The sequence below is a fragment of the Mercenaria mercenaria genome, unplaced genomic scaffold (assembly GCF_021730395.1).
Source record: "Mercenaria mercenaria strain notata unplaced genomic scaffold, MADL_Memer_1 contig_4254, whole genome shotgun sequence".
In the NCBI taxonomy this organism is placed as follows: domain Eukaryota; kingdom Metazoa; phylum Mollusca; class Bivalvia; order Venerida; family Veneridae; genus Mercenaria; species Mercenaria mercenaria.
In genome coordinates this window covers 13,712-40,808 of record NW_026462469.1, presented here as the reverse complement: position 1 = coordinate 40,808, position 27,097 = coordinate 13,712, and the positions used below count along the sequence as shown (strand labels likewise).

Sequence of the window (27,097 nt, the reverse complement as noted above, 5' to 3'; positions counted from 1 at the left end):
TAACTGCCAATTTCCCCACATGAAACAGGAGGGTGGGAGGGACTAATGTTTTCAGGACACAATGTCGTTTATCAAATAGTCACGGAAGAACATACGCCACGCCCGAGGATCGACTCGCGACAACCGCGATCCGTAAGAACCGACGCTCTACCTACTGACTGGTGGGCGGGTCTTTTACAAGCAGGTAGTTCTACCCTTCTAAACCGAGGAAGTAATGTATTTAAAAGGGATTAATCAGAAAACGTGGATAAAGCAGTGTCGGATATAGGATTGGTGTTTAGAGGGACTTAAATAAATCGTAGTGTAGAGCAACTATGGGGGACATGGGACATGCTCCCCCTGAAAATTTTGAAAACAATTGCCCCATCTGGAGCATTCTGTGGTTCTTAGGTACTTTACTGGTATTCACAATCACAGTTTTGTGACAAAAACAATCAGAACATATTAATTTAAAAGTAATGTTTTATGAATTTTCAGACTAATTCGTATCGTAAGTATCTAGATTTCTTAGCCGATTTCTTGAGGATTTTTTATGAGGTGAGTTTACCTTGGACTAAAACTGTTTTAAATGTGCAAGCAGAGCGAGCGAGAAAACAATGCATTTTTTTTACACCCAGAACAAAAAAATTACCTATGCGACAGAGAAAAAAAATACATTATGAGCCGCACCAAGAGAAAACCAACCTAGTGCGTTTGCGACCTGTCATGGATCAAGACCAGCCTGCGCATCCCTACAGTCAGGTAAAGGATCCAAGCTGTTCGCTTCAAAGGCTATTGGAAATAACAGAAACTGTTAGCGAACATCATGGATCCTGACCAGACTGCAGATGCACAGGTTGGTCCTGGCTCAATGATTGGTCGGAAAACGCACTATGTTGGTTTCTCATGGCGCGCTCATATTTTATATATTCTAACAACAGACCATAAGACAAATTACGTATTCGAGTGTAGCGAGCAGAAAAATGCATATTTTTCACTCATGCGAGCAAAGCGAGCGTGAAAAACAAACTTTTTTTTTTTTACTTTTTCAGTTCAGAACAAAAGACAACTAATGTACGTGAGCGTAGCGAGCCGGGGGGGGGGGGGGGGGATAAACTGTTTATTGTTTGCAAGTAATTGTACCAAACAAAGACAAATTACGTATGAACCGACGATTTTAGAGGGGTGCGCACCGTTGCCGCCCCTCTGGGAGCCGCTTAGTGTAAAGCCTGGATGAAAACACCTTATGAATTAAACGTAATCGATGAGTAAATTTATTATAAGACAACGTTTCTATTTTTCATACCGTTATTCATTCCGAAACAATGTTTTTTAGAAATCATATGAAATTTTGCGCGAACTCCAATCGAAGACAAAAGGATCGTGTGAACTAGGTCACAACCATCCGAAAGCGAAAGTTGAAGATGGTCGAAACTTACTGTGTGTTACGGAAGATGGACGAAACGTGTCACGTGACCCAAAATTTTTTCTTATATTTTAAAAAAAAATATAAAATATTTATACAAAAATATAATATTTTATCATTCAAATAAAGTATTAGTGTATCACACATCAACGAATAAAAAAAATCTGTACAGTATCTAAAACCTGTCACGTACTTGCTCCATGTCCAACACGCGAAAAAAAATTAACATACCATATAAAATAAGCTTACCTAATTTTTAAGATTTTGACACTTGTGGCCGGAAATTACCATCTTCTTTTTTTAGTATACCTCTGAAGTCGTGCTTTCTTCATTCACCAGCAAGAAAGTAGATGTGCAAGTTTTTTATCATCGTAGTGAAGCAGACATACCTGAAACAATCACAATTCATTATTTATCAATACTAATCGATTATAGTTTCGATTCATTAAATCGTAATCCTTTATAAAATTTAAGCAAAAACTGAACTTAACAGAGAATGAAATTGTCCTCAACAAACAAATGTCTAATCGTCATCATTTCAAAATCTACACTCTGAAACATTTATCAGCAAGATAATTACAGAAACTGAAAACGGTGCAACAATCAGAAAGAGAAAGTGTTAACTAATGTAACACAGATGACGTATCAATTGCATGCGTTGTAACCGAACTAAAGAGCAGCCCCTTTCGAGAACCGACTTTGCGAAACGCACAGGTGATGGATTTAAAATATCCCGCCGGAAGCTAACAAGCAAACCTATCGGCGAGAACATTTTCTCTGCACAGTCCGGAAAGAGAGGGACGTCATTTCTATTGCTCTAATTATTCATCAAGTTTCTAAATGATCAATTCTTCCGATAGATAAACTTTAGAAGAATACTGGAAATACTGCAATTATATTCCAAAAGTAAGTATAAAACGTGGCGAATAGGAAAAAGAAATAACTTCACCATGACACGGTTTTCTTTGGTGCAAATTTACAAATTAAATTTTTCTATGGGGACATTTGGCTGAAAAGACGCAAATGCTCACAATTCTTTAATGGCATTGGATACAAGTGCGAAAAACGTCATTTAGATGAATACTTAGGGAACTAGGAGCGGAAGTAGTGCATATAATAATACGTCATCTACGACATTTTAAGAAAACGTGCATTTATGTACACGATGATATTGTCCGGTAAGGAGTCTGCCTTCTGATTACATTATTTAAAAAGGCACTATTACAAAAGTTCTAACTCAAAAAATAAAGTCTATCGGTATGCTTAATAAAGTCCTGTAACATTTCACACCTGATCAAAAAAGTGTCAAAAACACACAAAACAAAATTTAATTTAAAAGCCAACTAACCCTTCATTCCTTTAATCGTCTGTTAACGTCTAAGGTAGCAGTTGGAGATGTTTTGGACATTTTACAAGTCGCTGAAAAATTCGCATGCCACATAGAGATCTGAAAGTAAATAAGGATAAATAAAAAATGGTATCGTTGTAATTTTCTAAATATGGTGTTTCTGTAGCATTTTATAGATAAATATATTACCATGTATTAGATACTTCAGCAGTCAATCTTACTGATAGTTCAAGTAGAGCTATCAGCCGAAGTTTCAGTTTTTTGAAATTGACTCAAATTTGAGACCGCTACATAAATGTCCTTTGGGAATTTTTTTCAGAAGTTATACTAATAGCGAGCTCAAAGAATCGAGCTTTACGGTAACGCAAGTAAAAATCTTGTAGGGGGGGGGGGGGGGGGGGGGGGGGGGGGGGGGGCAGAGAGAGCTATTGCCCTAGCAACGGGAGACAATTTTTCGCGCATGCGCAATCAATGTAGGGCAAAAAGACTTGACCGCCAATATAAATTGCGTTAGAGTTACATTGTATTTCAGATCTATTCGGATCAGGTAAATGAATTTATTTTATAGTAAATATCCACCAACAAGATAAAGAAAAAAATATACTTTGCAAAACCAGACTGGTATACTTTAATGCGTATTATACATTGAATATTTTGGATTAATAAACTATTTTTTGCATAATTTTTGATCTCGACAAATTTATGTTAAGAAAAAATAAAAAAAAATGATATTTTCCGAATGAATTATAAAAATGTAATTCTGAAGTTTTATTTCATTCCTAACATGATCTCACAGAACTAACCACCTATGGGTAATAAGCATACATATACATGCAATAAAATTTAAAGATGAAGCTAAAAATAAATGTTCAATAGTCCAGTCTTTTGATTTGTTTCCAATTATACTCAAATCGAGACAATTCATGTCAGTATTCAAAAAATAATAAATCAACTTATAATTGTTATTTTTTTTTATTTTCTCCTGAATCTTTGAATTCGAAAATGTTTTTATTTGACAATATCAAAGTAGTTCGGATGGTGAATGCAACGTTAATTTTTTTTTTTTTTTTTAAACATAAGAGGGGGCGGGTAGCGGGGGAGGGGATTCTAAACACTAACATTCTTTATCTGTTGTTAACCCTTGCCCGCTAAAATTTCTATAATATCTCTCCATCTTTCAATTGGACAGTAACCATTAACAATTAATAGTGGTGCTTTAACCAAAAAGATACTGACGAATGGCGACATAGAGCCGATCATGATCAGACAGGCACGGAAGTGATTAATGTAAATATCCATAAATTTCCAAAGTACACAAAGTACATGTATATAAAATTCTGATAGATTTTAAAATACTAGATATCGCGTGAAATGTTAATTACAGCACCGCCACGATGATATGATAAGCGTACAATGAAAAAAAACAACATAGTGCTTACCGACCAGCATGGCTCCAGACCACGCGGATGCGCAGGCCGGTCGGATGTTGGTTTACCTCATGGCGCGGTCATATTATTAAAACTCCGAGTGCGTTTTATGACCATGTCACATCAAAGTTAAAAATTCCCTTTTTTTTTTTTTATATTCTTCAGTAAATTTTACGATCCCTCTAATTAGGGGGACATTCTCGAAATAACGTTAGGGTCTTTGAATACCGAAGTGACCTATCTTTATCATGTCAACAGCATAAGTTGTAACGTAAATAATTTCCGTAATATTACTTAAAACAGTACTAAGTGACATGAAGCCGCAACCCCTATGTATGTAAAGATGTCATTCAATGTCGAAGGAAAATAAAACAACAACTATTGAAGTTGTTGATAAAATAGATTAAAATTAAAGAAAATTATGTGAATACGGTAACGTTCTCGGCGATCTTTCTGAGTATGAATAGTTTTCTGTGTTACATAAAAAAATGACATGTATATTATTTTATAGCTAAATCTGATTTCTTTGAGCTCGCTTTGAGACTTCTTCTATATTTCATATTATTCACATCTAGAAACCACCGTACCACACTTTATGTTACTCTACCAAAAATAAAATATTGACCCTGCAAGTCGCATCTGTGTCCGGAAATTACGTTTACCATCTGTTTACACCACATTATCTTGTAGACGTGCCTTCACTGTCCCGACATCAGGCGTCCTTTAAGAACCGAACATATACCTGAAATCATCAACATTTTATCATGACCTTAATCATTTTACTCACTGTTTCGAATGCAATAAATTGATACATTTTGTCCAAAAAAAAAGACAAAAACAAAAAAAAAATTAAACAGACAAAAACCAAACAACACAGTCGAGTAAGTCGTAAAGTATGAATGTGTGCATGTCCAACCAGAAGCAAACGTAGAATTTACGATAACCAAAATTAGTTTGTTTATTTATTTTTTGTGGATTTCCTTAATTGATACCGCAGAAATAATGATAAAAGACCTCAGAAACGCCACAGAGACAAGTTGTTGCGTTACAATGCGCCACAGACGCACCACCGTTATTATGTTAACAACCAAACAAAACTACCAGAATTTATAGATTTCATCTTGAAATCCTGGTGCTTTTGAGCATTGACTATTATTAATTCATAAGCTAACTTTTAACAGTTTAAACGGCAAATACTTCATTTAACTTATAAAGAAAATGACATGAAGGCCGTCGAAATCCCCGTTACCATAATTATATAAAAATGTATGTGTTCAAAAGTGAAAGAAAATGCGTTACAATGGAAACACCTAGCCACGCTACATGTAATAGAATTATCAAAATTCGTCAGACTTCGGAGTGTCAACCATAAGACTGATGAAAAGAGTACGCCAGGTGATTTGCGTTAAATTCTAATATTTTTCTCATCTTTCATTAAGAAATACCTTCGCGGGTTAATGTACTACCAAACCTGGAGAAGGATTTACTTAAAGAGCAAAAAAAAAAAAAAAAGAAAAAAAAAAAACCGTGCAATTTTAACAGCTAAAACATTTAATTACACGAAGTACACTTATGCTATGATCTATTATTATGAATAAACCAATATGACACGATATCCTTTATCTTTAAAAATAAATATACAAGTAAATATTCCATGTATATTCAAGTGTGAATTTATAAATATAAAATCTTTCAAGCATAGACGAAACAACTAAACATGTGCGGCGGCAGAAAAATAGAAGCTTTAAAAGTAACATTACAGCAACCCCCTAACACTTCTGGTGAATGTTATTTCAACCATGTTCAATTCTAACACAGGCACGTGGGCCAGGTGGGTGGCCAGGGGGGGCCCAGCCCCCGCCCCCCCCCCCCCCCCCAGCTGGCTGCTATTACGATTTTTATTACTATGGGGTATGGGCCCCTCAATTTAACAAATTTATACACCATCCGCAACTGCTTGATAGCAATTACACAGGCTAAAGAGCCATAAAACGTGTCCGGTAGTGAAAATGCCCCAGCATGTCACAGATAAAAGTTTATCTGTGCATGCTCATTGATCGCTTGATCGTTACTTGATGGTATGGATAAACCTATTATGTTTTTTACTCTTTGAAGTGTTATAAAAATGATCAATACATAGTTTGGTTTTTGTTAAGTAAATCATAAAATGAACCTGAAAATTGAAACATTGATGATGTTGGTATTTTGTTTTTACCAATACGCACATTCCCCCAAATATATTAAATTTATAGAATTTATCCTACTTTTTATTTTACAAACAATTAATAATTTTGAAACTATGTATCAATTTTACTCTTTTTTTTGGGTCCAATAACCTTTCTTAAAAACCTCTCATAGTTTTGAAAAGTAGTTACTCAGTAAACTTACAAAACGCATTTCTAAAACTCGTTACTTTATGAGGGCAATCATACATAAAAAATATCATTTAAAATGTGCTGTGATGTTATAGATTGTACAAGTCAAAGAAGTATAAAATACACATCTATTTATTTTTAATAGTTCTATGGTAGCAGTTATTAAGAGTTCATTGTTCATTTAAATCTGTGATGTAAATAGTAATTGTCATAATAACATCGATTGTTTTTGTGGAATCTAAAAACATTGGCCATTTTGCAATAGGAACCCTTAATAATTACTACCACTAGACTGATAATTAGATATTTCTAATTTTTTTTCTTTTTTATGTTCATTAAGAATGATCATAAAGACGCAGTTCCATTCTAGAGATTTTTCTAAGAGGACTGATGTAAAAATTGGTAATATTGGACTAGTATATAACTCGGCTCAATTTCATCACTACATGAAAATCATAAAAATGTGGGAAAAAAATCATCATAGTAATAGGAGCTAGTCAACTTAATATCATTTTAAAACTCAACATTTTTTTTCACCTGGGTATCATACAGAAAAATAAGTCCATACACTGTGACTTACAATCATACATACATATTGAAAAGCCTTGATGAAATTATTAAGAAGTAGACATTTCCTTAAATATATAATACATTCATGCATCCTTTAAAGGTGTTTCAGTACAAGGAAAATGCATCTATCATGTGCCATATTAAAAAATTTTCACAATTCGGGAGGAGAAAGCCCTCGCGAACGCCACCCCAGCTTGGGCCCCGCCCTCCCCCCCCAGCAAACAAATCCTGCACACGGCCTGCTAACATGTTTGTGAAAATAATATATATTTATCTGTAAAAATGTCTGCATTAATTTCAAGAGCTGCAAGCGTTAACTACCTTCTTCACAATATATTTTTGGATACTTTTAAGTATGCATATTTCAGATGCTCACTTTTAACTGGTTTTAGAGACAAATTATTTCGCATAAAATATGTCGGGTAGAACTTTTGCTACAAGCACTCTTTGTTTATGACTACATTTAAACCAAATAGATTACAACATTGACTCCTTGCATAAATCGTCGGTGCATAGTTTTGTGTTTATTGACCTTCTACAAAGTTCAACATTAAATTTGAATCTTCTTTCTGATCTAATGGTCTCGTGCAATAGTTATGACTACGTTACTTTGTTTAAAACATATTTTTATTTCCCAAAACAAGCTAAATTCAATGATTCAGTTTCGATCGTTAAAATATAAGTACTAAACCACATTTTATCGTGAAGCCGGGATATCCAATGTGGTATATAAAACATACATCAATAAAAAGCTTAAAAAAATGAAAATTAAAAATGTTCTCGCAAAGGGGCTCGAACCAGAAATTTCCCCGCATATTAGCCACTGAGCCACAAATACGAACGACGAGTATGGGTTCACGTGCAATACTTATTAGGATATTAGACATTAAACTAAAATTTATTTCCGTAAAAAAACTACGGACAGCACCGAAGTTGGGCCGAATATTAAGATAACGAACGCAATCACATTTGAGACGGGTTAAAAAAAATTAGCATAACAGAACGTTAAAGTAAAATATAATACACTGTCTGTTCTGTACTTTTTTAACCTGTTTCTTCTCCGTTCTGCTTCGTTTTTAAAGTTTCTCAAAAATACATGTATAATAAAAATGCAACTAAATGGGGGATTAAAAACTACAAACTGATTAAAGTCCTTAATCAGAGCCTGTAAGTTCTCCTCGCACTCATCCAATTTAAGGTCCACTTACGTCGTGACAGCGGGGGATTTAATGACCAATGCGCTTAATTGGGACGATCCATTGCAATTCGGACTGGTGTTAGATGAGCAATAATACTGAACATTTATTACATTGTTTATGTCACATGATAGATTAGGTTTTAAAGTCCTCTTTAGACTCTTATCTATTTTGTTGTTACGGTATAAGTAAATGTTTGTTTGTTTCATAATCAGTCCTTAAATGGAAATATTCTCATAGTGTTGACATCAGATGCAATAATTTTCGCTAACACGGCTGTAAAAATATGAAAGAGTAAAAACATGTTTGAAATCCGATCTATCTTATTTCTTTCATGTTTTAAATGTTGTTGTATGTTTTTTTTTTTTTGTTTTTTGTCTTTATTTTATTGATTACAACACAGCCGATACGCCATTTAGTTTATACATTTATTTTTGTCAATGTAAAGCAAGTTCTAGCAACTTACCTTAATCACTCTCCGACAACCTCATTCCTGATTGAATCCACCGCCAAGAGGGTATGTTATAGATGAGGCCAAGTTACCCTTTAATGCTGAGCGCCAAGAAGGAAACTACTGGTGCCATTCACTTCTTTGTATGACGTGGCCGGGATCGAAACCTCTACATAAACATACGATATATCCGAATTGAGATATACTAGCGAAGGAATTCATAAAAATGTTTCTTTCCGACACGTGCACAGAGCGTCTGACTTCGGATATTGGAAGAATACGCCTTTCCTCCTTGTGCGTAATAAGCTCCACATAACTTGTCCAACAGCAATGTCTTGCACATCAGTACAACATGCAATATTTTTTTATTACAAAATCTACCTTTAAGTCCCGATTGGAGGCAGTGCCCTTGATTTAAAATAATTTTTTATATTTATCTTTATATTTGAATACCCTGGAGCGAAATTCAAAATTCTATTTGCTTTTGCAGGCGTTACTGATTAATATTTTCGTGGAAATTCCCATTTTTTTTTTAATTCATACTCTTTCAGAATTCAAGTCTGTCCTGTGGCTGTAAAGACGAAAATCCTTCTGTTTAGAACAGTGAACACGTTATAATGACCTTATATTAAAGTCACCCTTTGTATATCAGTAAATTTACTAAATAAAAATAAAACAATAATGTATGTAAAAATTTATTTCACTAATCTTGCACCGATCAGGACACTCTCTTACCGGCTCTTGTTCATTTATTATCATTTATGTCTTATATTTTCTTTGCTCATATTATAGCATATATTTTTGAAGAATGATAAATATTTAGAGTAGTTTTCAGAAAGTTAACTCATACGAACGAAATACCTGGGACAAAGCTTCTAGAGAGTGAATAATAACTTGCATAGTAAATCGCGAGTTTTACGTTTGGTCATGTAGGAATTGAGACTGAGAATACTAATAATCAACAATATAATAATAATAAAAGCACACCCGAACGCACGTTAGAGCATAATTAACGTCCCTCTTAGCAGAAGTAATTCACGAAACAAATTTAGTCAATGTATAAACGGTGGTCTTTGTAAAAATAACGGAAAGAATTTTATATATTTTACAACGAATCAGATTTTACATCATGAAAGTTTTCTTTATACCTGCCATTTAATTTATTGTTCTTTTTTATAATCAAGGAACGAAATGAGAACGACACCAGAAACACCCAGTTAAATTTACATTTTTGCGGAACATTAAATAACGACCGTCCCTTCTTAAGTATGTTCCAAAAGCACTTCATAACAGACGACTTTAGAAAAATAAGCAAGGATCCAAACAATTTTAAAAGCAATAAACTTCTTGACACACATGTATATATCTTTAAATAATCTGACTTGAAGCAGTATTTGTGTTAAAACGTATAACTGTTTTTTTTTCTTTCCTTACTTTTTCCTTAAGAAAGCTGGATATATAAATACCAACATAACATGAGACAAAAAAATATTACTCTCGGGTATTTTGATATAATAAATTAATTTTAATATTTTTCCAAAATTTTGCATATCTGATCCATTCTAATATGACAATTTCGTCTTGGTACTACCAAAAACATTTCGCTCTATAATTACAATAATTCTCTGATAAAAATTACATAATATTTGATGTTTATTCTTATATTTATAATTGCCAGCATTATTCATAAAATTTACTACCGACAACATAACCAAGACATAAACAAGCTCATTTTCGAAAAATTTCTGTCAAAAGAATATTTCTTTTATTGTTGAAACAACGGCACAAGTGTGAAGGAGGGTCTAATTAACATATTAACGTCATGCTGTAGGTGTGACTTTCTTTCTCCCTTGTATCTGATTGCTGAAATAGAGGACCCTTTTAACTTGTGCAAATGAGTGGGAGTGTAAAATATAACGATCAAGCTGTGTTTTTATTGGCGTTAACCAATACGATATTAATTAGTTTTTAAATCTATATGTGATGAGACAGCAGTAAAAATTACATTTTAAGGGATTCTGGAATTATTTACGGACGTCAAACTGCTTTGAGATGTTATCTCTTTTATGAAATTAGCAAAAATAGTTATGTTGGCCGTATTTATGATTTATTTAGCTCTACTCACTGTGTATCATGAATGATTAAAATTAATTTCCATATTCAAGGAGAACAGTTTGCAGAATGAAAACACATATTCACAAATACATCAAAACATAGCTGACCGAAAAAAGTCAGTTTCTGTTTGTATAATGTGAATGCATGACATGCAAAGCAAACATTCTGTAGCAGGGGGACAGGTACACGATGTAACTGACTGGTTTAATTTTTTTATTCTTTCTCTGCCAACCCTCGAACCTCTACTCTCCCGTCCCTATGTAACTCCGTGAACTTATTTTTCATAAAAAGAGTAACCAAAAAAAATTTTATAACATTTATTTCAAAAGGAGTCAACTCAAATTTTAAGCCTCTCAAAATGTTGAAATATACAGTTTACCCTTACTATGGCTAAATTGCTATAATAAACTAGTCCAATTCAATTTGGACGGTACTATCACTGTTACAAGGGAACGCTGACCTGAACTAACTGCGAACAGTGCCAGATCTTGATCACACTGCAGCTGGTTGCAGGCTGATCGTGACCTACACTGGTCACCAAGGCAGAATCACCGTGTCCAGCATTAATATCAGTTAAGAATATGATATATAGTTTTTCTTGTTATCGGATTAATGAAATTAAACTTATTTATTGGAATGTTTTAAAAAATTTCTGCATACGTTGAAAACATAAACGTAAGGTTTGTGAAATAAGACAGGATTTAGAAAGCGAAATATTCTAATGAGCCGTGCTGTTACATATTAATTACGTCGTAATATTGGTCGTGCTACCATCGTGCCTGGTTCGTAATGATCACTAGGTAAGGAACGCTCATTAACGTAATACCCACAGTCACTGCGCAAGTGAAAGATAAATTATCTAAAGAGAAAATAAAGAATTTTGACGTATTTAAAGTTTCCGGCCTCATATTTCCTTTCAAGAAACTAAGTTACGACTGTTGATTGAAAAGACAAAAATTATGTTGACAAATGACAACAGATTATCATTAATCAAAAGAAATAATTATCAGCTCATCTATAACCCGGTCCCATTTTAACTTGATATATAATACTACTGGTAAAAGAAATAAATAAATAAATAGTTGTTCGCGCGTTGACTTGTTTTTCGTTTTTTTTTGTGCGCACAAATATTTCTGTTTTGATGATGCGAAGCAGTAACAAAGAACATGGAGCTAGATAATTTTCAATCTTTCTCCAACAAAACAATGGATTTCTCTTTCCTCTCGCTTAACAAACATTATCACATTCAAAGTACTATATCAAAAATATATAATAAATATAAGACATAATATTCGATAGCATTTATGGGCGATTAATCCAATACTAGTACAATAAGGATTTATCTGAATCATATCAATATCATCATAAATCATTTTTTTTTTTTTTTTTTTTTTTTTTTTTTTTTTTTTAACATAATTTTAAAAAATAGGACAACAACAATGAGCCCGCACACATGCCAATTGTGTGTTTTTGTGAAAAAAAAAAAACATCTTTCGAACACACAATTACTTATCCGTAAAAAAGCGACATTAAACTTAAAGTACGGAATTCCGTTATGGGCCATCGCCTTGAATGTTTTCATACTGAAACGCGATACTCGACTGGTACGAAGACGAAAACGCGAATCACCAAACTAACGATAACGAAAACACGAAAACACGATCATGCGATAGTACGATCGTACAGTCGCGTTTTCACCATCATAAAATCTATGATCTGCGTTTTCGTTACCCGTAGTATCGTTGATTTCGCAATTTCATTACCGTACTATCACGTATCACCATTCGTACTGTCGCGTTTAACCACTATCAAATTGCTCGCGTTATCATCATCGTACTATCGCATTATCACCATCGTACTGTCATCGCTAACACCATCGGCAATGTTGCGTATCATCATCGAATTGTCGCGTCATCATCCATTGTACTGTCGCGTTAATCACAATCGTCACTATCGTACTGTCGCGTTAACCACAACGAACTAACGCGTTATCACCATCCATACTGTCGCTCGCGCTACTTATACCATCGCACTGTCGCTTATCATCATCGTACTGTCGCATCCAACATCATCGTACTATCACGTCAATGATCCATCATATCGCCCTTCCTGTTGGCCTATGTGCATAGAGAATTCCCCCAGCAGAGATTCTGGGTAATTTTTTCATGCTAATTTAGTACTGGTTTTAAAATCGAAATGATTTCTGTTGCTTGTTCACGGTTGTATAACGTTTTTTTTTTTCAGTAAAACCAAATATGTTAATTTGCAAACACTCTGCAGTCAATCGCTATGAGTTTCTATGTGTACAAGATTAATAACAACAAAAGAGGAATGTCATATTGTAACATGATCAGAACAGTTTTTTTTTGTGTCTAACATGAAATTATCACAAAATATGTCGATGATAGTTTCGGCAGCAAATATGATGCTAATATATCAACACTGAAAATAAAATCAAGCGAATGCATGTTTTGTTTAAAACTCAAGTTATCGATGTTGAATTCATAAGACTGCATAACCACCACGCTGGAAATAGGAACATCGCAAATATTCGAAGAACTTTTTTTTTTTCCAGTATGCAATGGCACATATTTTCATTTTAATGCATCAACGTCCGGGGATTTTCTTCAGAAAATACATAGCATTTTCATTTTCTTTTCACATGTCAAATAAAAAGTAAAGCGGTTTAACAACCGAAAGGGATAGAGTTAATATCCTTTAAATCAGAAATTAATACATGATTTTACAGGAATGATAATGCAGTCCAAATTATATTTTTAAAGCCTTTTGAAGGTGTTCGCACTCCTAAAATACATTCTCTTATAAATGTCTATTTAGTTGCCAATACATAATGAATGTTAGTTATTTGCTTTTGGCTAAACTGGCACCTGTAGCTAGTGGAGATCATCAATAAAAAATCATGATATTTCATACATGAGGCCCGGGTTCGAATCCTGCATATCGCCCCTATCTTGAGGGCGGGAAACTTAGTTCTAAAAGCATAACAAACTAATCTTGTATTTGAGCATGACACATGCGCACCGAAGGCGATGATGCCATAATGATTATGCGACAGTAAACGATGGTGTTAACACAACAAGTACAAGGTTTTTAATAACGCGACAGTACGATGATGATAACGCGGAAATAACGATAACTATGATAACGAAAACGCGACAGTGCAAATGTAAAACGCGACAACGACATTATATCATATTATCATCATCGTACTATCGGTATTATTACGTTTTCGTTATCGTAGTATCGCGTATTTAACATCTGTGTCCGCGTTTCGTTATCGTAGTTTTCGTTATTTCGCTTTTACATCATCGTAACTAACGAGTAATCGCGTTTCAGAAGAACACATTTCAAAGGCGGATAGACCCTAACGGACTTCGTATAAATGCTATCTAACTGATAATGGTGATTTGTATCTTCGTAGATGTAGCTGCTCACCCCTCTCATATTTAGCCGCTCCGAAAAGTCATGTGTGGATTTAGGAGTCAGTAAATCGATCAATGGTTAGCCTAGCTTCCTGCCCTAAATGCGTCACAGTGCACCATCTCTGATGAGCACTGACCTATTGAAATATTTATTGCCTGTCGTTTACTTATATCAAATAAAGTTGAAAACGGGATGTAAACCGAAAATTATACAAAGAAAACTAGCAATCAGTTAAATTGCGACATTATACCTCTCGTAGACCTAGAAACGAAACGGACAAATAAATTTTGAAAATAGACATTTATATTTATTTTCATTGTTTTTATCTTACAGTTTGTAAGGTCACCGAAGTAAAAGAATATCAAAAAAAACTATTTTTCGAATACAATTATCTTTTTATAATATTCAGATACAAGTACTTTGGTCACTTGCTGATTTTTATATTGATTAAAATTCAAGGATGTGTCAGGACATTGCCTATCGTTTAAAATTGCAATATCATGTAATTTGCGAATATTTATAACATGGTGAAAAAAAATGCACAATAAGCTAATCTATCCGCTGCACATATTGTACGAAATCAAAATTAAGCCACAAAGAATAATAAATACCGTAAACGTAACTTATTTGCTCATTGGAAAATCATTTAAGATTAATTGTTTAAGGTAAGTATTAGTTTTTTATACAATTGTTAATGTTAGGTCTGTTTAATTAAGTTTTCTTTGGAAATGACAAGTAAACTAACTAAACAAACTACAAAAAGTATTTCATTAACAGTACAATATACGAAGTAAAAATAGAATATTAAAAATATAACAATAGAAAATCAAAGCTAATCCTATTTGAAAAAAGGAAAAGCAAAGAAAAAAAACAGCAGGCATGATGAAACAAGATTCCAGCTTGAAAAGCAGACTGAAAATTAAGAGCCCGACTGCCAAAATAACCCCTAAATTCAGTTAATAAAACGATGCGCTGCACATCAGTTTACCAGCAAAGGCCGTAGAAACATCTGACATAAAGGACCACTAATTGCAAATCATAATTTTGACCATACAGGTAACAAGAGAAAAACTTCACGGGTGAATTACCTGCAGACCGTAAAACCCGCCCGCAGGCTATTCGGTGCCGTTACAATTTATTACCTTTCTAATAGAAGAAAGCATAGCATAACATTTAATTGAGTTTAAATCTCATCTATACACGGAAATAAACATATATAGTTCTTGTTATTATTATTTATCATTGTTGTTGTTATTATTAATTATTTATTTATTATTATTATAATTTTACTGGAAACATGTTGTTGTTTAATTATTATTGTTATTTTAAGAAAAATCAGTTGCAAGTACAAATTGTTGCTAAACTACCAAGAACTGATTCTATATATGAAAGTCAGAATAAATGGGAATAACCACATTTTCAAAACAGGAGAATAACCCCATTATTCAAAACAGGAGAAATTCTATTCTCCCGCAGTGAACTCTCCCCTGAGTCGCCAGTATCACATGTGGGAGGAAACCTCCAGTGGGAGATTTTTCAGAACGCTTATTTTCAGGTCTAATATAAGAAAAAACACAACCATTAAATACTAAGAAATACTTACCAGCGATAAATAATGACTTTCAGAATTTTTGTTAAAACCCAATGGGGTATTTCACCCGCAATTCTTAAAGTGGGAGAAACCTCCGATTGGACCTACTCCCATGGAATAGCGAAAACCCCGCGGAGAAAAAAATACTCCCATGGGGAGGACCAACTTTGAATCCCGACCCAAGAGTTCGTTGTTTGAGATATTGAAATGAAAAGCCAATTATTTCTCTATGAGAACACCGAACAATTGTTTCGGGTCAAAAGATCACATAAAAAAGTCAAAGAATAAAAGTAGCTGAGTTTGTCGAAAATTCCGGGATTTGGGCAAACTAAATCCGGAAGACTGTTTAAGTGCTACATGTCTTTGACCACCAAAAAAAAAAGTAAATAAATACCTACATAAACCAGAATTGTTTGAAAGTGCATAAATGTACATGACTAAGCAAAAAATGATCATACATTGTTCATTATCATCAAGTAATAACATCTTGTGTTCGATGGAGACAATTCTAAAAAGATAGCCAAGTAATATATTAACCAGTGAAAAGACCGTACACATGAATCAGATATTTTTCAAATGCTGTTTGAGTAACTTATCTTAAATAAACTACACTAGCAATTATGGGTCTACATTTAATATTCGTTAATAGATGTAGTATAATTGATCCTTGCTCGAAAGGAAAAAGAAATGAGTATGAAAATACAAGTGACAAATAGACAAGTAGGATCCAGAAATCCAATTACACACAATAAATTAGCGGCTTAATAAGCAATACATAGTTACCTTGCTTAGTTTTAACTGGCAAGGTTTTCTTTAACATTAACATATATATGATCTAGGGGAGACAACTCTAACAATACTTTTCTGTGAGATGCAGAGTGCATAATCTCCTAAAATAACTATTATCAACAAGTTATATGGAAAAAAAGAGAAAAAATGTAGTTTTAAAAGTACAAGTTCAGAATAGAAAAGAGTCATAAAAATATCCTTAATGAAAAGCTAAAATGTTTCATAGATAGCATGTAATTCAGACCTAAGCTAATTTATTATTGAAAATAAAACAAACAAAAAAAAAAAAAAGACAACAGCGCAGGTCCACTATGAAGCCTAGAACCCACGTTTACACTTCACATCTACAAATAAGTCCTAAAACTTTTCCATTTTCTATCAAAGCTATTCATGTTTTGGTCTTTTTAGCAACATAACTTCTCAGTTTTTCAAATGTATTCTAAACATATTATAACATTTGTAAGTAGGAACCGCCTCCATAAAATTTTACTTTGATAAATAGTGATTTTCCAAGCAGAATTAATAATAGAGTAGCTGGCACTGAAATATGAATTAACCTAATAAAATATCATGATATTGACCATCTATATCTGCAATAGGACAATTTCTTATTTACCGTCTTTAACTTCTTCCCAAAATGTTTAGTGAAATTTGGCAGTCTACAATAGATGCTCATATTTTCTGAGCTGATTGTGACATAGAGTACTGAGATTATCATTTTCTTTCCTCATTTTTTCTAATAAATATTCATGCCAATATTCTGAGATTTATTTGACTGAAACCCTGAAGTTTTGGGTCCTTTTGTTATTATGCAAATGGAGAATTATATATAAACTTCCAATTGAAATCAGTATTTAAATTTATAAATTTGTCTCTCCAATTTCTACTTGAATCAGTGTAACTACTGAAAGATTAACAAAAAGTCATAAATACACCTACAACCTTTTTTGCACTCTGAATGATTTTTTATTGGTAATGGTTGCAGAGGATTTTGCTCTTTGACGACATAATGTGGAAATCTTAATTTATCTGAAAATTCCCTAATAGATTCAACTATACTTTGGTACTGAAGAAAGTTAGTTTAAATATTATATATTATTATATTCTTGGGTTTTGTTTTAGCATAATTGAAAGGACTTCAGCACAGAGTATAAAAATATAAGGGGACATCGGGTCCCCCTGACGACATCCACGATGAATATGGAGACAATCTGAAAGATGACCGTTTATAATAACACAGGATTGAATATCATTGTAGAAAAGTTTAATCCACTTGATGAAATTTTCACCAACATTAAATAATTTTAGAGTTTTATACATGTATGACCATGACAGAGAGTCAAAAGCGGTAGCAAAATCCAGCAGTAAAAGCATGCCAGGTATATTATTTTTTTCTGTAAGGTACATTATGTCATAGATTAACCTTATGTTGTCTCCTATATACCTACCTAGTAAAAAGCCTGTCTGGTCTTCACTAATCAATTTATGTAACACTAGTTTTAAACGTTGGGCAATACTTGCGGATGCAATTTTATACGATACATTTAATAGTGATATTGGACGCCAATATTTTATATATTGTTTGTCTTTATTTCCTTTTGGAATACAAGTGATGACCCCTTGTTTTAAAGTGACTGATAGTTCACCTGTACCAAAAGCATGGTTTACTGACCTAACAAGAAAATGACCAGAAAAACTTAAAGAATTCTGTTGTAAAACCACTGCTACCAGGTGATGAGTTATTGGACATTTTTTTTAGACTTGCCAACATCTCACCATAACTCAGATGACATTCTAATGAATTTTTTTCTTCTTCATTAAGTTTAGGTATGCCTTCAACGTTTAGAATATTCTCTAATTCTATATTTTCTGTCTGTTTATAAGAATATAACTTTTTATAATGATTTTCTACTTCACTTATGATTTCTTTTTGATTCCTTAGCAGAGTTCCGGATTTTGAATAGAGTGAGTTCATTATTTTTGAAGTATAATTCCTATTTTCCAAGTTACAGAAGTAATTTGTTGGTTTTTCCCTTTCAGATACCCATTTGGCCCTTGATCTTATAAAAACTCTTTGCATATTTTTGGCTCTTAGTTCCCCTAATTCATTTTTCTTCCTTTCTAACAGATTATAGTCAATAGGTTCTTGTCCTTCAAGAGACTTAATATCTTTTTCTAAGTTTAATTGTCTTTTGTCTTCTTGTTTCTTTTTATATGAGCAATAAGAAATGGTTTTACCTCTGATTTTCATTAATAAAGTTTCAAAACATAATTTATCATTTATACTAAATTCTAGATTTTCATTACTTTCGTTTTCTATCAGATTTACAGCATATTGAGTTTTTACCTGTTTGATGACATTTTTTATTTGCTCTACATATTGTTTATCTGTTAGAAGAGAGTTATTAAATTTCCAATACGATCGGCCTTTTTCAAATTTACCTAATTCAATACTTAAATATATTAGTCAGTTCTGTACCCAGGTTCGATTGCAGCTTCTTTTAGATCTGTATATAAGTTACTTGAAATCAGGAAAAAATCAAGTCTTGCTTTCTTTATTGGATTTTTCTTAAACCAATTGTATTGTGTTTTTTTTTTCCATATTCTGTTCTCTCCAACAGTCAATCATGTCGAATTCATGTAACATTTGTAAAACAACACCACGTGACTTAGGGTTATTAATATTCAAATAATTGTAACAATCCATGTCAGGATCTAGAACCAAGTTATAGTCTCCTACTATTAAACAGTTATTTTCAATTTTTGATAATTTATCTCGTAATGATGTAAAAAAGGCAGGTTCATCTCTATTTTTACCGTATAGGCATATAACTGTAAAATCAACATTTTCAATAAGAGCATTTAAAATAAGTAAATTACCATTTTCATCTTTTTCTAAACTATCAATTTTGACGTGGTGCTTACTTACATTGTATATTATAGCATAAAATTACTTTTTCTTGTGTTCATGCATGTGTGAACCCTGTAGATATTTCTTCTTTTAAAAGAATAATTTGCCGTCCGAGTCAAAGTTTAGAAAACAACTACCAATTATTGAATAGAAACCGATCTAACTAAGAAAAAGAATACTCAAGCTTATATGATTCATTTAGAAATAAGGAGTTTCAAATGTTACTGCTGTTGGATTTGGCATTTAGCCTACACAATGTTGAAGTACGCGCATAAATATAGGGGTCAACGGTATGTAAAAGGTCTTGGCTAAACCTGTCATACTGCTTTAAAAAACGTCTTGGTCGATATTCATATATCTCGCGGTAGACATTTTCCATATCACCCTCTAATGAATGCAATACCTATAAAATATAACTGTGATATGTGGTTATCATGTTAAATACACGGAGCACTTTGAACGACAAAATAGTGATGGTACTTTTCAAAAGCATTCCCTTTCCGACTGAATGCATTTTATATTCATAAAAAGGTATATGCTCGTATACCAGGTCGAGATACACAAACACCTTGTCCAGACATGGTTGCGCACTGATCAGCGCAGTCAAAAGACTTGTACCATGCATTGTGGATAATTAATTAAACGCACGTTCTATAAAAAAGAATGTTTCATCAACATGTCCCCGTTTTGATGCTTTTGGTGGAAATTAAAGATAAGTACGCGTGTCTGTCAGTATCATTCCTATTTAAGTACAAAACCTGAAGACGTTGCTAAGTGCATTTTGACGTCAGCTTGTTTTGAATAAGGTATTGATTTCAGCTCAATATTTTTCTCCCTGTTCATGACGTCATACTTCCGGTGCATTTAACTTAAACAGAAGTTAATGGACCAGGTTGTACCAAATAAAGAAGGTAGCCAATACTATCTCATAATACTTCGTGTGTCGCTGTAATCTTATGTATCTTGTCTAGTTTGTACCTTCAAGAGAAAATTACATAATTGGATCTAAAGTTATTTCGTTCTGTTATCGTAGCCTTAGTATTATCCGTTCGGTTTGCGTTGCTGAGTATCTAATTATTTAGTATTTATATCAGCTTTCTAATATGAATGCAGCTACACATGGACCACTTCATTTTACTTCGCTGGCAACCGGCTAGGTGTTAGTCTGATTTCCCGGCACTGTCCCGGTCTGTCCGGCGTACAGTGATTTTCACCGGACTAAGCTGCAAATAACTTACTACTATTTTCGCGATATAAATTCGGATAAAAATTTAAAAAATTGTGTTTATTAACAATGAAGGGAGAAATATAATTCAAGAAATATTATCTTATTTAAACAGGACACAATAGTAATCAATAAAGGTTAGAAGTTTTGTTTTTTTAGCTCAAGGAACATTCGTTGTTTTAAAGAATTTTTTCTTGCCGTTCACGCGACCAGCAAAACCCGTTTGGAGTGAAACAAACTGAACCAAAGAGAATTTGCGTATTCGACGGCTATAGCTCCAGAGCTTATTTTTCATTTGTCTTTTTAATCAACAGATATAGGAGCTAAAAAAAACAGCAGTCATCCTCGTCTGACTTTTTATCGAAATATCATGTACTAGTATGCATGCAATTATAATCAACACACCTACCGCTGTGAAATACAGCTAAAATATGAAAATGTGTTTCTTAAATAGACCAGTAGATGAGGGATTAGTTCAATATTAGTTCAAGATGGCGGCATTTGGTACTGAAATAGGAACAAACTTTGTATATTCAACAGTAATAAAATAAAATTAAACGACCTGAAAAGTAGGTCTTACTTAATGTGCTACTCCGTTTCTACTTGAAAAAATAAAAACTGTGATAATTAACTTAGTATTCGCATATTTTCCTGATGTAATCAGGCGGTTATATTCCGCATGCCATTCTATAACAAATGCATAAAAGCCACAATTTCCAGAGTTTAATCACAACTAATGAAAAATAAGACGGCAAATAGTGACTGTTTGAAGTCGTTTAAATAAAATTATTACTCAAACTCACCTACTTTGAAGGCACAAGCTATTGATTTAACAGGGTTACTGTCAGGTAACGTCATGAAATTCTGCTGTAATCATTTATTATTTTAGCCTTATTTAACAATTTAGTGTCAAATCAGAGACGGGTTTACGTAATTGTCCATAATAGTGTAAAAACAAACATCTTTAGTTGTTGTTACTGTTGTTATACACCAATTTCCGTTTCTGGATAGACATGAGAATATTAGATTCTTATGACATACTACACAATTACCTGAATTGCATGATACCTGAAGATTTGTTATCTTTTGATAGGCATCGTCGTCTAAACTAATTTGAACGATGATAATGTAATTTATAAAATTAACATTCAGGATTATAATAAGATATGATGATAAACAGAAATAAAAGAACACGAGAGTTGTCCAAGAAAATGGCGAACTTTTTTATTACAGTTAGTGCTAGTCGGCGCACACTTAATTTTACCAATACTTCCTTTTAAATTCATGTAAGGAAATATATCGTCGTTAAGCATTGACTGCCATCCATTATTTAAAGAATACTCAAATGATATGAGAGGTATTCAATTTTAAACTCTTTAGTCCTGTCGAGTATACGTTGAAATACCAACAGTTAAAATAATTTTTGCATACGTCGCTTATTTTCGAAAAAATAAGAAATGTTCGCGATTTTCTGGGACAATCCTCGCATATCAAGATAATATTCACCACACACAACGATTGTGTTATACGAACAAAAAACATTAAAAAAAAAATACGTTTTCAATAAAAAAAAAAACTACAACTGGACCTTTTTTCAGTTTTTAAGATTGGAAAAAAACCCAACTGGATTTTTTTCCAATCGGAAATTCGTCCTGGCGGATATTTTTCCATTAAACATGTTGGAAAAAAAATCCCATTGGATTTTTGAATAATTCTCAGGAGACCGCTATTTGAGACAAATTACGTTCTTTTATACAATATAAACAATAACCAATTGTTTATACATACTTTGAACAAAAAAATGTTTTCCGCCCGGACAAAAAATCCAGCACGCCAAAATATGGGAAAAAGGTCCGATGGGATTTTCAAAAATTCCAATCGGATGCCATATATCCGATTGGAAATTGGAAAAGTCCAATTGGACAAATTTTTGTAATCATCTTATTTGTACATAAGAAAATTAAAACTAATGCAAAACTATATCATTTATTGCTCATTGGCCCTTAAACTACCATCCTAGCTAAAACAGAAGTTTCTAAGTCACTTAGAAATGCTAGCGAAGTTTGCCAAAAATTCCAATCGGACGCCATATATCCGATTGGAAATTGGAAAAGTCCAATTGGACAAATTTTTGTAATCATCTTATTTGTACATAAGAAAATTAAAACTAATGCAAAACTATATCATTTATTGCTCATTGGCCCTTAAACTACCATCCTAGCTAAAACAGAAGTTTCTAAGTCACTTAGAAATGCTAGCGAAGTTTGCCAAAATCCTGGTTTTGCAAAAATATCCTGGTGGCTGTTAATTATAATTACTTTTCCTTGAGGACATGACCAGTTTGTTTTTACGTACCGGTAAATAAAATGTACTTTGTACAAATATCAGAGTCGCTGTGACTTCATAATATTCGAGCACGATCAAATGAACTTATGAATCTAAAATCTGAAAGTTTTAAAAAGTCATTCTGATTTTCCAGCAAATGAAATTTATAGGACAACTTTACGTAGAACCTAATCACCATGCATTTAGTGTTTTAACAGTGTACGCATTAAATTAGCAACATTAATTTAACATGCGATAACTGACAAAATTACTACAGTGATCGATTTCTAAATTCTTTATAATTGAAATTCTTACATTATAATTATGGGCTGTTTTCATTCTATCAGTCTATCTCTTATCTGAACCAGTCGGGTGCGTTTGTAGAAAGGGACTGAATTTCAGATTTTGTGTGAAATTATCTTATTGTATCATTATATTCAGATATGATTTTACAAGTGTAATACGTAGTGTAAGCAAGTTTCAGAGCCACTTCCACTAAAGTTGGCGTCTTAAAAATACAGGCAACTCACATGATAATTTCATGAATTACATTTTCCCTAACTTATTAATTTATAGAAAAAGTAGAACATGGCGAAAATATAGCCCCCTCGCTTAGGTCAATAATTAAAGAGCAGATCTATTGATCATTGGGCTTTGAGTTTGAAACCCTGACTATTTCACAGTGTGTCTGAAGGAGGACTTTATTGTTACTTTCTGAGAACAAGTTAGTACTGGTGCTGAATCCAGAAGTACTGGTTAAAATGACACTAAATGCAAAACAAGCAAAATACAAAATAAAAAATTATATGAAAATATAGGTATATGTATTATACCAATGCTGTATAAATATAACAAGAGCGCCGCCAAGCGGGGCAATATACGCCCAAAGGCTTACATCATAGGATGGGAGCAAAATTTTAAGAACTTGACTGTTGTAGCCCCAAAGGACTGGAACAACTAAAGGAAAACTTCAAAAAACAAATCTAAGTCCACAAAAAAAAATCAAAGTCTATAAAAAAATGCTTATCAGGTATAGGTATGTAGAAATACACCTTAAAATTGGAGGTACCATCCATGTTGTACCACAGAAAAGTGGTCTCGGTTTTCCCTACGGCCAATAATAAAAAAGTTTCAAAATAAGCTATTTATAGTAACATAAAAGGGAAGTAATTCAAAAAAATAAATATTTTAAGTACAAAAAAGAGATCTGCCAAATAAAAACAAGAACACTGCAATGCAGAGCAATATACACAAAGCAAAGTCATATATGACCTTTGACCCTTAAGTGTGTCCTTGACCTTGAAGCGAGTCATCCGGAACATGCGCTCTGCACATCGTTACAATGTGGTGAATATTTCTGCCAAGTTTCTTTGAAATCCTTCCAGCAGTTCAAGAGTTACAGAGCGGACACGAAACAAACTGATATGACTTTTGACCCCTAAGTGTGACCTTGACCTTGAAGCAAGTCATCCGAAACATGTGCTCTGCACGTCGTCTTGGTGTGGTGAACATTTGTGTCAAGTTTCTTTGAAATCCTTCGAGGGGTTCAAGAGTTACAGCGCGGACACGAAACAAACTGATATGACCTTTGACTCCTAAGTGTGACCTAGACCTTGAAGCGAGACATCCAAAACATGCGCTCCGCACATCGTCTTGGTGTGGTGAACATTTGTGTAAAGTTTCCTTGAAATCATTCAAGGGGTTCAAGAGTTACAGAGCGGACACGAAATTGCTAATGGACAGACGGACAGACGGACACCAGCGTCATAACATAATACGTCCCTTCGGGCGTATAAAAATGTGATAACTGAATTGTATTTCGTAACGGAATATAAGTACTATGCTGATACATTCAACACTGCTCGAAACTGTTAATGCAACACACAGCTGTCTCCTTGGCGAAATGACTATCTCCTTTACGACAGAGCTGTCTCTCACAATAAAAAGTGAATATTTTTACTCCTAAACCATTTTTGGTACATATTTTATTTCCAAATACATTGTATACTTTACAGCTATCTCACGCCAACTCGGTTTGCTTCTTACTATTAGTTCAAATGTAAATATTTGACAATGAAAGTGCATTCATGACGAAACGGCCAAATTCACTGCTAAATCAACTCGTTGGTAAACATCACCACGACCGCAAATTAAGAATAAATTAGCAATCTTTTAGTTCTCTGTAAAGCTAAATCATATCTACATCGCCTACCATTCCCCGATTTTTGATATTCGATATACTGCTAGTAAAAATGCAAAAAATATGACGACACTCGCCATTGTTGATGCTCTTTTATCGCGACGTGCTCTACCTCGGAAATTGCGACAGAGCAATTTACCGTATACCCCCGAAAGAGGTGGCTCTGTTGTTTACCAGGCGTGTACTGCATGTTAAGAATAGCAACAAATCGCAGTCTGGCTGCTAGTATAAATTTGCGCATTGTCAAAAAAGTTATAAAATTGCATTCATGAATTAAAGGGAAATGGGGAAATTCTTTGATATATTGGCGAAGCCTACATACTAAATCCTTTTTTTTTTTTTTTTTGTGAAGGACTTAAATTTATTTCTTTGCGTCATCACTGAATTTTTGCTGCCTTTTTTATCACTTTGTGTATTTAAATTACAACCCTGCAAACAAGTGAAAGGACTATAAGTATAATCGAAACAAAAGCAAAAACTGTGGCAGTCGTGTGTTTTTACTGATGATCTGGATTCACACAAATGGCCCTAATATATATAGATAAGATGTCATGCGCTGGAGATGAGATGTCGAGCGCTCGATATGTCGAGAGCTTTACATAAGATGTCGTGCTCGCGACGTAAGATGTGGAGCGCACTAGATAAGATGTCGAGCGCACGAGATAGATGTCGAGATCTCGAGATAAGATGTCGTGCGCACGATATAATTTAATCTTTAAAAAAAAAATGCATGTCCCAAAAATACCACCGTATGTAATCCATGTCGAATAAGGATTATTTTGATTAAATTCCCAAACTTATTTGATCCTGTAATATCTTGAAAGTATTTCGTGGAAATGATAAGAAAATTGTATTGCAGTTTTGAATAATAGACTTTTTTCATAAAATTACTTCCACTACAGTATGAATAAGCACAAACATTATACAAACTAAGGAACGAAATGTAAACTTACAGACATAAGTACAATGATACAGAACAATCACAAGTATCCACAAAGTCCCTCCTCTCTCCATTTTGTTTTACCAACTATTGATACAATACTAAAACCATATACCGCTTTTATGCAAGATTAATGGTAAGTAGCCAAGGCCAAAACCAATACGCAAATAGACAGATTAATCTACTGTAAGGTTTTTGCCCGTTTTTTTTTAGGCTAATCGACATATATTCTTATTGATATAAATTGTTTTCTGAACATTGTTCTACATTCTGTTGATATTTTCATACATATGTAAATACAATAAGGTTAAAGAATGCATCATTTCGCATTAAAATTATATTTTTAGGTCTGTTGATCCATCGAGCATGGCTAAGTTGAAAACTGAAGGTGTATTCCTTTAAAACACTTCAGAAAAAAACCCAGACGTGACCGAAGCGCATGAAAATATGCCTAGAAAAAAAATAGTTCAAAAGGTATTATAAAGATTTCTCTAATTTTGCCTTAATACATAATGCAGTAATAAAACAGCATATGATCTGAATCATTTTTTGTAGTTGTATATAGATCTACATGCGATTCTTTCTACCTGTCCCGACTTCTACGCAGTGATTCGAATGGCAAGGGAGATCACTGTGTAGGAGTAAGCTATATGATGAAGCGTTTTATTTTATCTAAAAATAGATTAGTTTTCAAAATTACTTCCCTTTATTCTCATTATTTTTTTCCTATTTTTGTACAGCTTTTATAATTCCCGATTCATATTATTTATTTTTTACATTTTATT

At 33.4% G+C, this 27,097-nt stretch overlaps 1 protein-coding gene across 1 annotated transcript in view; it reads right to left on the bottom strand.

The window, feature by feature from the left end:
• The window catches only part of LOC128553727 (uncharacterized), a gene marked incomplete at its 3' end in the record, with an annotated part of 52,782 nt that extends 26,334 nt beyond the window's left edge, over nt 1–26,448 (bottom strand). Inside the window, exon 1 of the mRNA XM_053534904.1 lies at nt 26,326–26,448. Coding sequence (XP_053390879.1) covers nt 26,326–26,386 — 61 coding nt within the window. The remainder of the gene's footprint in view (nt 1–26,325) is intronic.
• Nucleotides 26,449–27,097: the final 649 nt, after the last annotated feature.